The sequence below is a fragment of the Dermacentor silvarum genome, chromosome 11 (genome assembly GCF_013339745.2).
Source record: "Dermacentor silvarum isolate Dsil-2018 chromosome 11, BIME_Dsil_1.4, whole genome shotgun sequence".
NCBI lineage: Eukaryota > Metazoa > Arthropoda > Arachnida > Ixodida > Ixodidae > Dermacentor > Dermacentor silvarum.
Window position 1 is genome coordinate 98,450,590 of NC_051164.1, and position 14,758 is coordinate 98,465,347.

At 44.5% G+C, this 14,758-nt stretch overlaps 2 protein-coding genes across 6 annotated transcripts in view; both read right to left on the reverse strand.

Annotated features, from left to right (window-relative positions):
* Nucleotides 1-283: 283 nt before the first annotated feature.
* Nucleotides 284-14,758, reverse strand: part of LOC119434160 (zinc finger protein ZFP2) — a 38,363-nt gene continuing 23,888 nt past the window's right edge. For 3 of the 5 annotated variants that reach the window (XM_049658969.1, XM_037701482.2, XM_049658968.1), the window contains 4 exons: nucleotides 10,902-11,541; nucleotides 8,947-9,022; nucleotides 2,784-2,915; nucleotides 284-1,999 (listed from right to left, as the gene is read on the reverse strand). In XM_049658969.1, the coding sequence (XP_049514926.1) occupies nucleotides 2,881-2,915; nucleotides 8,947-9,022; nucleotides 10,902-11,541 (751 nt within the window). In that variant the 3' untranslated portion in view covers nucleotides 284-1,999; nucleotides 2,784-2,880. Of the gene's footprint in view, nucleotides 2,000-2,783; nucleotides 2,916-8,884; nucleotides 9,023-10,901; nucleotides 11,542-14,758 lie in introns of all 5 variants that reach the window. The other 2 variants (XM_049658970.1, XM_037701484.2) reach the window with 2 other exon arrangements.
* Nucleotides 1,183-2,800, reverse strand: LOC119432776 (gastrula zinc finger protein XlCGF7.1-like). Its single transcript, XM_037699932.1, has 2 exons — nucleotides 2,784-2,800; nucleotides 1,183-1,999 (listed from the first exon to the last, which is right to left on the reverse strand). The coding sequence occupies exons 1-2, from the start codon at nucleotides 2,798-2,800 to the stop codon at nucleotides 1,183-1,185; spliced, it is 834 nt and encodes a 277-aa protein (XP_037555860.1).

Consider the following 14,758-nt stretch of genomic DNA (forward strand, 5'->3'; position numbering starts at 1 on the left):
ACCTGTGGACACTTGAATGGAAGAACAAATATGAAACATATGTTAAACGCTTTCTTAAAGCAATGAAATAATTCATTATTGCAGCACCAAATAAGTTCTGCAATATACGTTCACAAATTATCTCGCTTGCTAAGGCACAGTGATTCGCAACTGCATTGCTTAATTTCTTAATTTTTTCTTCAAGTAAGTTCAATAGCGTGCTTTAGTTTTTGCATAATTATTCAAACATACTTGAATCCAAACATTCACAGGTTCCTAGATAAATATTATTTATTATACATACTTATTTATTATACATATTAATATTATACATAGTCCAAACTAACGTGGATGCTGTAAAACCTTGCAATGTTGGTGAAGGGGATTTGGAAAACAAGAACGAGCACACACACACACACAAAAAATATACCTCAATGCATTTTTCTTTTGAACGAAGTAATTACACGTTAAATGGCGTGACCCTTGTGTTCATTGCCTTGTATTAGTTCTTTCTAACACTACAAAGGTTTGCTGGGAATTTGCGTGAATTGAGCGTGGCATTTACCAACTGAGTGTGGCGTCTGAGTGGGCAATGCGTTTGCAGAGTGGCAAAACCTGCATGACAGAGAAAACACAAGCTCGACACCATGCTTCCTAATGACTTTAGGTTGTGCAACAAGAATTAAAACAAATTCTGGAGTTTTAAACATTATAACTTGCTGATTATGAGGCACGCCATAGTGGGAAACTCCAAATTAATTTTGACCACATAAGGTTTTCTAACAAGCACCAAAAAGATGTGTTTTTTCATTACACACGCATCCAAATACAGCCGCCACAGCCGGCATTGAACCCACGACCTGGAGCTCAGCAGCACAATGCCATGGCACTATAACGCTTATACCGCTACTTATGGTGCTATAATATGGTGCTGCCTCTAATGAAACCATCTCCTGTCATCCCACAACAGCAACATTGGCAGATTTCTTGCGCAGATTATTTAGCAGTCACTCTGCATCAGCCTGAATCACGGGGGTGTGGGGAACTCACGTGACGTAACCTTCGTACCGGATTTTTCAAACTTCAAGTTATCTTGTGTGAATATGCCTTGAACAGTTCTACACTGAAACAAAAAGTAACAATTCCAATTTCGTTTGGCTTTCAGTAGCAGCAATAAAAAATTGTACGATTCCTCAATGTGCTTCACTTATAGAAGGCCAGCAGGGTCAAAGGGCTACTTGGCATTATAATCCCCAACTTGCTGTCAGAACTTGAAGCAGTGGTCTTCTCTCCGTCATGCAACCGGCAAGTGTGTGTTGCAAGGTTACTCTTTGAGGTAAACATTTGCTGGCACACAGAACAGATGTGCGGCTCTCCAGCTGTGTGCCCCAGCCTATGCCTCTCCAGAGCTTTGTTGGATACGAAAATGGCTGGGCACAGATGGCACGAGTATGGCTTCTTCCTTCCGTGCCACCTCAGTTGCTGCTGCATGTTCCGCAACTGCTTGAATGCTTTCCCGCACTCGGGGCAGTGGCACAGGTCTACTCCACTTGTGTGCAGCTGCTTGTGTCTGTCCAGAGGCGAGTTTTTGAAGAATTTGGATGGGAACACCTGGCATGCATATGACATCTTATCCATGTGGACACACTGGTGCCTGATGAGGGTTCTCTCCTGAGTAAACTTCGGCCCGCAGACAAGGCAGGCGTATGGCTTCTCACCCGAGTGGATGCGACGGTGCTGTAAAAGATTCCACTTCAAAGTGAACTTCTGACTGCAGACAGGGCAGGCGTATGGCCTTTCACCCATGTGGATGCGGTCGTGTTTAAGGAGTTCAAACTTCTGAGCAAACTTCCGGTTGGAGATGGGGCAGGCAAACGGCTTCTCGTTCGTGTGCACAACCAGATGTTTTTTCGCAGATTCCTTGTTCGCAAAGCACCGCCCGCACACGTCACACTTGTGGCAGCTGCCGGCAGTCTTTCTGGGATTTTTCAGCGGAGCTTCTGTAGTGCCTTCACAGGTTCTGGACATAAAAAACAGAGAGAAAGAGAGAACTGTAAACTTACTTGAGTGGCTGTAGCATCAAGCTGGTACAGACAGGACCTAACTGGTGCAGTTACCTAACAAACTGGACATTCGCCTTTCAGCTATGGTAACGCCACTGCACCTGATGAGACATGAAGAAAAAGTGAAGCTAGACCGAAATTAACTACTTCAGTGTTTCACTCCTCCACAGTGACAGCTTTAAACCACTTTCAACCCAGATCTGTAGATCAAGGTAGTGGAAAGTGAGCAACAAGCGTGAAATCCTGCTCTACTGCTTGCCCTCCTTTCCTGCATGTGGTTAGCCTCATTTTGCTGCAATATTTGCCCCGGCTACCCATACACCAGCCAGTCAGTTGCAAAACCTCTCATCACCGACTAATTTTTTTCGAGGAGATCCTTGGCGACGTCTACTTATAGCTGACCTGCTTGAAGTACTTATCCCAAATGTAATAAGCGATTTCTGAGTGTACACATGCTTGTGCACCATTTTCTCCTTGAGCTTGAGCAGGACTACAGTTGTCGTGTAGGCTTGCAGCAACCACGACACATGCAGTGCCAAGGCGTAGCACCATGGCCACCCCCATGTCCCTACAACCTGAATAAATGATAATTTCTGCATTCCGCCCCTACCTGAATTCCCTTCGACTCTCCCCCTGCAAACATTAGTCTAGGTTGGATGTCCTAACCAAAAACAATTAAAATCACTACGTCAACAATTATCTCTGATCCTGTCCGGAGGACTGAGACTCTGGAGAGCTCACCCTGGGTCCCTATCCATGATGGCCGAGTCTCCTGAAGTTCCAGTGCTGCTTGTCAGTGAAGTTACTAGAGACGATCCTTGGCAGCAGGACTGCTGGCTCAAACGGTCCTTTTCCATCCATGTCTACAGGGCCCTATAAATACAGCATGCACATTTTAAGGGCATTCAGCATTTTTTATGAACTTCTCTCAGTTTCCGGTATGTTTGTCTGTTCCATATCTAGCTTATTCCATGCCAACTATGGTCACTACGTAGTCCATGATCTAATGGGTAGAGCATCGGGCTCAAGGAACCAACTTCAAAAGCAACTATCAGACCACCTTCGCTCACTGGGTACATGGGTTCTCGTCTGCCATACTTGTAGTCTTATGTGCCAAAACCAAATGTAGTGGCGTTCGCATGAACATTCAGAATGAAAATGAAAATGCGTGCCACTTTGATGTGCAGCAGCTGGAGTGCTGTGGGCACTGCAACCACTCTGCTGTAGCCTTCGCAGTGCAAGCCGTTGAAGGAGGAGTAGGAGCACCACAGAGAAGACAAAGGTCAATATTTTATTGCCGATAACTCCACATCGAATATAAAAAACATAAATATATAGTGTGCTTTAATTCTTTAAGGACGGTAAAATATTGGAAAAAAGAAAACCTGCAAGAAAGGCAGAATTTTTTTTTTTTTGAGTGTGCAAATGATTTTGATGATCATATAAAGCAAGATGACACGAAAAAGTTTAATGAGAAGAGTGAATATTACTAAGAAAAAAAAAAGGTTTGCACTGTAACTAAGGTGGCCATCACTCCACACAAGTGTGTCTAAGTGGCCAACTTTACACTTTAAGAGCTTCTTGCACCATCTGATGCTATTTACAACAAACACAAAATAAACGCGAGCCATCTAGAAGAAGTGCGGAGCAACACAGGAGCTCAAGTTGCCCTGAGACCAGCACAAAAAAGAAGCTCTAGACGAGCTGGTCTTGCATTCGTCTTATATGTAAGTTTGTGCTTGAGGAGCTGAGCTTGTCTTCCATCCTTTTAAAGGTTAAGGCGGTCCATGGTATCGGACATAGTGCAAACAAACACCACATATGGTGTAAATCAAACCCGCTCGATTGGCCGTAACCGGACTAGTGCAAACGCAAGTTATATTGCGAATTAAGTCTGCTCGATTAGTCGCTACTGGACATAACGCAAACACCGAATACAGAGTGCGAATTAAACCCCGTTACTGCCGAGTGTCGCAAATTCACAACATAAAAACCATGTGCAAAAACATGTTGCACTATTTTATTTTAGGTGCGAAAATCTTGCCTATCTTTACATCTCTGTGTGGTGATCCCTTGATCTGTGTAGATCTAAAATTAAATCGAAATTATATTCACATACTGCATTACGAGCTGGTTGTTTTTGTGGTAGTAAATAAAGTGACTTAGATTGTCTTTCTTGCCTCTACTGAGTCACGAAACGAGTTAAGCTTGGGTTTCCAGGGCTCCTGTATGCATATTTTTCCTATGGTACCTTGAGGTACCAAGCACGTGAGAGCGCACACAGCGAACTGGCTTGTCTGGGGAAACTACTTCTGGCACTATTCTCTAATTACACCTGCCACCTGAAATGCTCACAGTGTATATGACCTATGCACTAGCCTAGTTGAAAAGTGCAATGACACCACGGCAGTGGAGGAGTCAGCTGGGTGTATTCATATAAGGGCCATCGCGTAAGGGGTGCCACATATTATTCATTTTACGAACATTTTTATATTAGGCTGAAAAACCCTTCCACACAACGAAACCGAGACTACTTTTCTAACACGTCTTTGTTTCACACCGAAAAAGCCTCAAGTGAGACATCGTGGAAAAATCACATTACTGCGTAGCAAAATGTTGCAACTTAAAATGCATGTGGTATAAAGAATACAGTTTCCTGCACATTAAACATTACACTTTACATCTGTACAACCTTTCTTATGAAATAAAGGTTCATTGAGCTTAATTAGTCACACCACGAGACAGTCAAAAACGGCAGTGAGTCTTCCCTGTTCACAGACACTTTAGCTGCAAGCACAGTCTATTATCAGGAGTAACTCTACAAACGAACGGCTAGGCCCACTTTAGCGTGGCGTCTATATATAAGAGCCAAAAACAAAGAACTACAAGGTGGTTAACCGTTTTCGGTTCCGCTCAATTACCAAATTTATGGTCGTTCCAGTCAGCAGCCATTTTGCGCATTCAGACGCTCCACAGAAAAAGTGTTCAGATAAACGAATGCATGTAAGTGATTTATTTCAGAAAATTTACTTATTCCTGAGGCTCTCAACAGTACTTGAGCACTGTGTGGTAGCACTCAAAGTACTCCCCCGAGTGGAGGCCAGGATTTGCACTACAGATCTATAGCACCCTAATGCACTAATTGCCGTGTCCTAAGCACTCTCATCTGAGCACGTCTGCTCAGAAGGCGAAGGTGAAGTAGATATTTATCCACAACTGTAAAATCATCTTCTGATTCAATAAACTTACTTGAATTTAGTCCATACAGCGCACATGCTGAAAATGCCGCCATCCTGTCGGCGCTTCATGCCACAAATCATGCTAAAATTCTTTTAAGCATAAAGTATAGGGAAAAAAATGTGCTACCCTCATCTGGAGTTATTGTGATGTGTGCCTGTTACTTTAAAAAAAAAAAAAAAATCCGAGGGCACCTAAGCCCTTCTTGTGAGTTGTGAATGCCAAAAGCATTAATATCCCATTGAACACCGCTAAGCGGTACTTCAAGTTTTGCGTTAATGCTCGTTCTGCCCACTGTGTATTTGGAGAGTTGACGGCTATGGCGGATTCACTGCCTGCCTCTTCACTCGTTCAGCTGCATTCTTCCGCTCCCTTATTTCGTCTGCAATGTACTGGTGTGGACGGCCACGTTTCGCTACTGCCGAGGTAGCGGCCGCCAATGATGTAGATGCTTCTGACTCCATAGCGGTACGTGCTGCCCAAGTTAGCAAACGCAAGCCAGTGTCACGAGCACGCGGTGGCATCACAGCCAATGGGAAGTTAGATGTCGTTTTTTCGCTGCTACAGACGCCACCAGCTTTTTCGTTCAATAGGCCATTTGACACTTTCACATCAAAATTCTCAAATGGTGGCACTACAAACCCAAACAACCAGTGAACGCAAGCACGTATGCCTGTCAGGTACCACCTGACATCTTTTTGAACCGATATTTTCATGTGTCGGGTCGTGCCCGACACATGACTGCGAAGGATGCCTAAAGAAAGTAAGGATAACAAGTGCACAGGTGATTCAACAGCACGCTGCATGGCGGAACAGCGACAGCTTAGGGATAGAGCGTGCGAACCTTGTCCATCGATCTTGCATTGGTACGCTGCTAAGTCGTGCTGCAATAGCAATGCGCATCATTGTCAAAACTGCCGTTCCATTTTCTTCCACAATTGGGAAGCAATAATAAATCTGCGCACTTACAAGAACATGTGAAAGCATAGTTACTCTTCTTTAGTTTTCAGTGGAAATTAAAGTACAATTTTGTGATGTTTGTAGAATTTTGGGCCAGTTGGTGAAGCAAACTCATACAATGAAGCGCATTGTACGGGGCGAAAGAAAGCACTTGTCATGTCTGTCTCGTCTTTCCTTGGCCCTGTATATTGCACCTTACAGTATTCAAAAATCTTGTGAACATCACAGTTAGCAGCACAGTGTGTGCCGCAAACTGCGATGTTTTTTTTTTTTATTCCTGTTGTAACACATACTTTAGCTGCTAAAATGCTTTAACACTTCAAAATTCCAAATTGTACTTCTATAAAATAGCAGTTCTTTCACATAAAAAAAAATCAATAGTAGCAATCACAAGCTAAACAGGCATATTTCAATCACTTTTTTCTACAGAAGCTAGCACTGACCTTGAGTGAAAACTGAAACGAAGCTGACAGTGAAAAACAACACATGGATATTTTTATGCTAGAACAGATAGGAGTGGGGGTGGGGGGGGGGGAGGGAGGAGAGGTGAGAGGGGTATTGTGCTAATTGTAGTAAAGATGCTAGGGAAAGAGATGTCAGTTATGTGCTACTGTTATGTGCTAACAGAAGCACCTGGTTGTCTGTGTCGGCCAGTGATGCAGATTTTATTTTCTTCACTAATTTTTTTAGTTCCCATGCAAGTGATGAAAAAGAAAAGCACTAGGTTGTTTCCAACATTGCCACGGATCCCTTGTCACTTACAGTAGCGAAAAGATGTAAGAGGACATTACAGAACAAGGGTGGAAGCAGCAGCCATGTGTGAAGCTTGCTATAGAGGCAAGTCAATTGACAGCACTTGACACTTCGAAAATATCCTATTCTACGATGGCATGAAGCACACAGGTCGTGGGAACTTGCATGCTGTCACCCTTTTTGTTCCAGATTTTTCAAACTGCCAAATAGGGATGAGCGAATAGTTAATTCTAGGTTTGAATTGAGTTCGAAGTGTATGGTAGTTTGGTCGAATAATTTTTAATCAAATAGTTTGAATAGTAGTACTTTGTATACCACATATTTTGGTGAAGGAAACGGCAGCAGCATTCACTATAATTAGGCAAATACAAATACAATTTATTTGGGTCTTACTGAATAGTTGTGGTTTTTGCATTAAGCCTTGACATAAGAGCCAGAAGATGAAAAACAGTTTTTTTCTTTTAACCCTGTATGTAATGCCCAACTTATCATATATGTCACGCTGAGTTTGATGCCTCAAAATTCTGATTGAAGTGCGGGAAACCTACTACAAAGCCCACAGTTGCGTTTTTATTATACTGGAGTGAAGTTTCAGTAGTGGACACAGTGCAACAAACCATTTGCTAATTAGCTAATTAGTACTGTGATTAAGTTATAACTGAAAACATTTTTATTTTTATTTTTCACTAATGTACGCTCCATGGCCAGAAATAAATGTCAACAATTTGTTTCAATTTTCCTTGATGTGGAACTGTGTTTGGGCATTGCAGGGTTTTAAAGGAGGGAGGGTGAAGGGGGGGGGGGGGGGGGGGGAATCTTACTTGCATAGATGGCAAGTTCATTTTCCATGCTGTTATGCAGATATTTTTATGCAAGAACACAAGTTCAACATTTCTTTACAACGCCAGCAATATGGCCAGCAGTACACAAATTGACTGGCCGACGTTTTCTCAGCGTTGCAGTTCAGTATACTTGAATTTCATGAAGGTGAAGCCCGCAGGTGCGGTTCGTGTTCACTCATTCCGCAGCTAGATGTGCATCACGCATCAAATTTATTTACTGAAAATTTGTTCAATGTTAATTTCGTCGCTGCGATTCCACGAAGTGCTGATGTTGCATGAGATTTTTAATGCGCCAAATGCGCAGTGTTGCCAGCAGTTTAGGCTGGGTGCTTTCGACCTACACGCGAGCTTAGCCCATTCCGTCCAGTGAGCACACAGACATACTTAACGCAAGCTGTAGCTTTAGCTAATTGCCCGCGGTCGCCCGTGGACTCACACACCACCTCTAAGACCCTCAGTCTATCCCTTGCGCATAATCTCGGATGCAATCACCGTTCAGCCTCTCGAGGAGTGGCAAACTTCTCACAACAATTTTGGCAAATTTTCGTCACGCCAACCTTGGCTGTTAGGCCTTATGAGCATTGCTTCACCAAGTGTTGGTGACCAAAGCTGCGGTTTGGTTGCCGAGAAACACATCGCCAAACGAAGTGAGGATATGGGGGACAACCCGAATGGCCCCATTTTCAAGATTTTTCCAACACCATGCGGGCGAATGATATCAGAAAAATTGAGCGAGATGCCGTACAGAATACGAAACTTCGATAATTGAAAAATCGGTTGCCGGCATGGTTGCCTACTGGTGGCCTTGTTTTTGGCTTGTCTTGGATACGAACCGTGTCAATGACAATGTGACTTGCCCACCGAAACTGAAACTGTCCAGTGTGTGTATCAAATTTATATGTTTGTTCAGAATATTTCCAAAATATTGAAATTTGATCCGAAACGAATACCGAAATGCATACCATTCAATCGAATATTCGAAAATTAGGAATATTCACCCAACCACACTTCCAAGATCCCCTATGTGATTGTGACCTGAATAATGCTAACCTGCAACGGGAGCTCGCAATTGCACTTTATTTTAGCTAAGACGAAAAATTATGGAACCGCACATCGCACGTCACTTGCAGGTGGCAGTGTGGACGGAGGGCTGCTCGGCTCCACCTTGATGTTGACAGCTGTTACGACCTGCAAAAAAAAAAAAAAGTTTTTTTTTTTTTTAACGGAGCCGAGTCATGAACGAACCACTTTAGATCACACATATTGCACTAAAAAATGAGGTAAATACTTTGTCCGATTTCAGTTAGGCATGTTGGTGTGAACCAGTGAAAACAGTTAACCAGTCAAGACAATGTAAGCCAGCCAAGATCACAGAAAGAAATGGAAAATATTAATACCTTCCTCTCAGTGAAGCCTCTGACTATACAATAAATTATTAAAGGCAATGCACACACAAAAACATCTAAAAACAAAAAAGCAACAGTACAATATTGGCCTAACCCCTTCAGACGCTGCATACACAATTGTGCTCGACAATAGTACATCAAAAGTAAAAGTACTGATGAAAATAAGGATACTTAAAACATTCTGCATACATCTTGAAACACTTCTTATTTTAAATGCGCTGCAAGTTTGAGTGATACAGTTAAACCTCGATATAACGAACTTCAATATAACGAAATACCCGATATAACGAAGTATTTCACTTTTCATAATCTCTTCTCCGTAGAACACCATGTATTTATAACATCATATAATGAAGCGTGTTTATACGCGATTTCAATACAACGAAATTTCACTGCCGCCGCAAAGGAATACTGGACAACAAATTGAAGCTCCCGCGGGCGCAGATGATCAAATGATTTTATTACAAGTGACTGCTTACGCACGCACCTCTCAAATCGTGCGCCGCGCGACAAGAGCGACCTCCGATGGAGCAGCGTCACGTTCCGCATTATGTTCAATGTGATGAGATCCTATCGTGCCCCGCGCACTGTTTGCTTTAGGTGCAAGTGAAAGCGGGCGAGGGTGAGACAAGTAGGTGGTGGCTTCACGAGTGCCGCCTTCCCGCGCGAGCAAAAGGCAAGAGGGAGAGGAGAGCGAGCTAGCGGCAATGCTGGTAATGCGATCAAGCGGGCGCGAGGGGGCGGGGAGTGGGAAGTAAGTTGGCGATCGTATCGGCCGTGGCTTCGCATGGCTGTAAGTGCAGCTGAGCGCATACGGCGCGCACACTGTTTTAGAGGTAATCTGCCGCATGTGCAAAGAGTGGGCGTGCCGAGACCGTGTGGCATCATGTGACCTGTCTTCCCGCGCGTTTAGTATTGAAGGTTGCATAATCTCGAGTTTTGAAGACCCGTTGAGACGAGAAGCAGACGAAGCATTCACTCCCCGATGCCAGTGCTTTTCATGATAGCGTCGTCCCACTGCGGGCGACGCTATCAGCCACGTGGGCGGAGTGAACGCGAAAGCGTGGCTGGCTTCACTTAATTCGTACCGCCAATGTGAAGATATCGTCGACGTGGCATAAAACCGTATCATTCGTCGCCGACTCCCAAATAAAAAAAAAAAAAGAATTGTTTCTTCATTCAAATTTGCTTTTTTTGATTGCCCGATAATTTAGAAAATATTGCAGCCCCTTTCCATGCAAGAAAAATTGATAAAAGGTCGAATTTCAATACAACGAAATTTCGATATAACGAAACAAATTGCCGATTTTACTGATTTCGTTATATCGAGTTTTAACTGTATACGTAAAATGGTTTAGTAAAATGAGCTGGAAGAAAAATGGCTACATGTATGCTGATGGAGCCCGTATGTCATCATGTAGCGGGTTCATTTTTTAAAAGCTTATTTAGCAGCAATTTTGTGATAACTTGAAACACAGCTCGTAGGAACCCGCATGCTGTTACTTTTGCACAAAATTTTTCAAACTTTGAAGTTATGCTGTGCAAACATGCCTTGAATAATGCTAACCTGAAACGCAAGGTTACAATGCCCCTCTAATTTAACTTAGAGAGACGAGTCAAAGGATTAAAAATGGTACTACTTCACATTGCACTTCACTTACAGGGGGAAGCGTGGCTGGAGGGCTGCTTGGCGACACCGTCTCCACCCTGGTGGTATCACTCGTTACAGCGGTCTTGGCTTCTCCATGTATCCGGTGCATGTGCACATTGAGGCTACTCTTCCAGACAAAGGATTTCGGGCACAGATGACAGCGATGCAATTTTTCATTTGAGTGTGTTAGCACATGCTCGTCCCGCTTATAGTCGTATATGAAAGTAGCTGGGCACAGGTGGCACTGGTACGGCTTCTCCATCTTGTGCCACTTCAGATGCCGCAGGAGGCTTTTCCTGTGCAACATGGTCTTGCCGCACTCAGGGCAATGAAAGAAGTCCACTCCGCGTGCGTGCAGCTGCTTATGCCTGTCTAGTGACTTATTAGTGCAAAATGTGGATACGCACAGCTCGCATGCAAACCGTATCTCAAATGTCTGGTCGTGCTGGTGCCTATCGACTTCGGACTTCTGGACAAGCTTCTGGCTGGAGTCAGGACAGGTGTACGATTCCAGGCGCGTGTGTGTAGATAGGTGAATTTTTGCAATTGTCCTGCTCGCAAAACGCTGGCCACACACACTACACTCGTGACACGTGCCGAGACTCCTGCCAGGCTGCTTCGCCGGAGCTCCTACAGTGCCATCGCGGACTCTGCACATTCGAAAAAAGAAGGGCACGAACTTACTTGAGTGGTTATTGCACCACACCAGTAGAGACAGACACTGCATAAATCATGCAGGTCCCGTGCACTGAGGGCGTCAGTCTAAAAAGCAAAGCTCTGGTGAGCCGGCAGGATGAAATGGTGCATTTGAACAAGAGACACACAGAAGGCTTCGAAAACAAACGCACTCCAGAATTGTCAGCCAAGGCAGCAGAGAAACATGACACAGCGCCACCGCTGAATGCAGCATCTAAATCTTCAATTGTCCCAAAGCTCTCAGGCGAGTGCGCATACATTTCGAAGAGCTAGTCGGCATGGCTTCCGAGACTAGAAGTGTAGCACGCTGGTGCCTGCGAACGCTGAGAATTGTTCCCTCGCTTGGCCGCACAGTCAGTGGCACTAAGTCAGTGACCCAAGTTGGTGGGAGGTTCATTGAAAGCGACACATACCCAGTGCATTTGTAGCGCAACCTGCTAATGCGGCTGTCTTTAAGGAACCTTTGCGACGTGGGTGCGATTCCGCTCAGCATCGGATATATTTAAGGGATCTTTTTTGTCATTGTCGAGCAGCACATTCCCAGTGAAACATACCTACCATAAAAACTGAAATGTAGGTCGAACATTTTTTCAAGAAACCATTGCAAAAAGTCGACCCTTGTCTTAAATAACGGACATTGGCGGAAAAACTACGGAAGTCTTGCAACAATGTGCAGATGAAGTAAACAGCCGCCTTCACCATCGCATTCAGGCTGCTTTTTCACATTTTGTTTCAAAATGAGTGGAAGCCGACGGCAATTCACCGTCGCCTTTAAGAAAAGGCGACTGGGTACGCGGAAGCCCACGGCAACCTGGCGGCACAGCGCAAATTTGGAGTATCCAAAAAGAGCATTGGTACTGGCGGAGGCAGAAGCAGCGTATTACCGCTTGCAGCTACCAAAAGAAACCTTCATTTCGTGGGCGGACCGCAGCGTATCCAGAACTGGAAGACAAGATTGCGGAGTTCGTCCGGGAGCTGCGTGTAAGATCGCTGCCTGTGACTGCCGAATGCATCCATTTGAAAGCGGTAGAGATCGCACGCGCCTCCGGACTGATGAAGGCGCAATTCAAGGGCTCGCCATCCTGGGTGCGACGATTCATGAAGAGAAAGAGCTTTGCACTACGGCGCCGTACTTCTGTGTGCCAGAAACTGCGCGAAGAATTCGAAGACAAGCTCATCAAGTTTCAGCAATATGTAATTGCGCTTTGGCAGCAATGCAACTTCATTCTGTCACCATTGTGCAACCGGCTGAGTCGCATTTGTTTAAAGGTAAGGGTAGATCATATAGTCCGGTTTTAAGTAGTTTCGCTACTTTTGCCATTGAAAAAGATTTTTTTTTCATTTTTAGAATTGGTTAGTTTAGGGGTCGACCTATATTCCGGTTCGACCTATAGTCTAGTTTTTACGGTAGTTACCCAAGTTGGCATCAAAGACATTCATTCAAGAGTGGCACACACCTGCTGGCACATAAGTGATCCAAGTTGGCATCCATGAGGTGCATTGAAGGCCAGCACAGACAGAGTGGCACATAACCAGTGCTTCAAGCCCTCGTCAAAGAGTTTCTTCGAACAGTGGTGCATACCCAGTCCCGTATCTATAGTTAGCCATGTCAGCGTGAAACAGGTTCGTTGAAGAGCGGCACGTATTTACAGCCTCCCGCATTTTTAACTATATCGCGCGAGCATCCATCAAGCATCATTTTAGCACCTTTAAGCGGTGATAATCAGCGAGACTGGCAGAAGTACTCTCAAGTGCACTAAGCACTCTCGTGTGCAAGAGTCGTCTACTGTGATGTTCCCTCCAGGACGACGTACAACCATATATTATAGCGTTCTCATGCGACACCACCCCCACCACATTCTCGAGCACCTCCACCACAATGTTACGCGAAGGACGAGTCAGTAAGACGAGCAACTATTTACAGGTTATATGTATTTACAACAGCGGTTGCAGCGCTGACCGGTTAGATTCACAGCGTGAGCCCAGCTCGTTCTTCCTCTTTTCTGGAGTGATGGCACCCGCACGCCTCGTTCAAACAAATACCACACACGTGTAGCAATATAGCTAAAAATGCGGGAGGCTGTACATATTGGCACATACACAGTGACCCAAGTTATTATGACAGTTGGTTTCGAACCCTGTTACTTCAGCACAGCAGCCAACACAGGAGTACTCATAGGAGTACCAAACACCGCGAGTTCGAGCATAGCGAACCACCGCGCTGTGTCAGCGGTCACCTATCATAGTCTGGCGTGCCACTGTGCATGCTCAGGCAGCAAAACGGTGGCACGAAGCGCTGTGCACGCAAGAAAACACAGTATTGCCCCAAGTTAGCGGAAACCACTTATTTATCTCCGGCGACACCCAACACTGCACAAAGATCTGGTCCTGGGCCAGCGAAAGAATCAAAGGGTTTCCGAGCCAAGGTCAAAAATACAAAAAAAGGGGGCACTGCTAGCATGTTGCTGCAGGAGGAGGGCTCCCCGCTAGATCTTGCTCTACCTATTATTGCAGAAATAGAAAGCATGGTGACTTCTACAAAGGTAAACAGCCGTTAATTCCTGGTGGCAAACTTAAAGTGAACACATACAAGCACAATGTTCCATTCGCAAGAGTGAATCAATTGATTAATACGTGATCCAAGACATACACGAAGTAGTGAAGTTAGCCATGCGTGTGGCACAGAAACATCTCTTCCTGCACAGAAATATTTGTTCACCATAATGTTGGAAAAATTATCGATGACGCGCACTGGGCAGCCAATCGGATAGTTGGCCCAGTGACGTGTTATGGGCAAATCGCGTCACTTGGGCAAAAAAACTCAGCCGATTGGCGTGCTGCAATCGGTAGCGATATAAGTTTTTAAAACCTTATAATAAATTACACGCTTTATGTGGAGGGCTTAGATGCGCCAATTAATGATCAGAAGGACCTACTCTACTCTAACGACTCAGTACGTTTGTACAAAATCGTTCCAGGGTCCCTTTAATACTCCAGACCGAAATGAACTGGTCATCTGGCAGCGAGCCATCAGAAAACATTTTCCCTGTAGTTTGGGTCAACTCTTTACCCATTACAACTGGCCGCCATTTGTCAATGATGCTGCAAAATATCTTCTGCTTCTAAAATTGGTAAAAGGCAACACGTGCATTTGCTAGAGTAGTGGTTCAT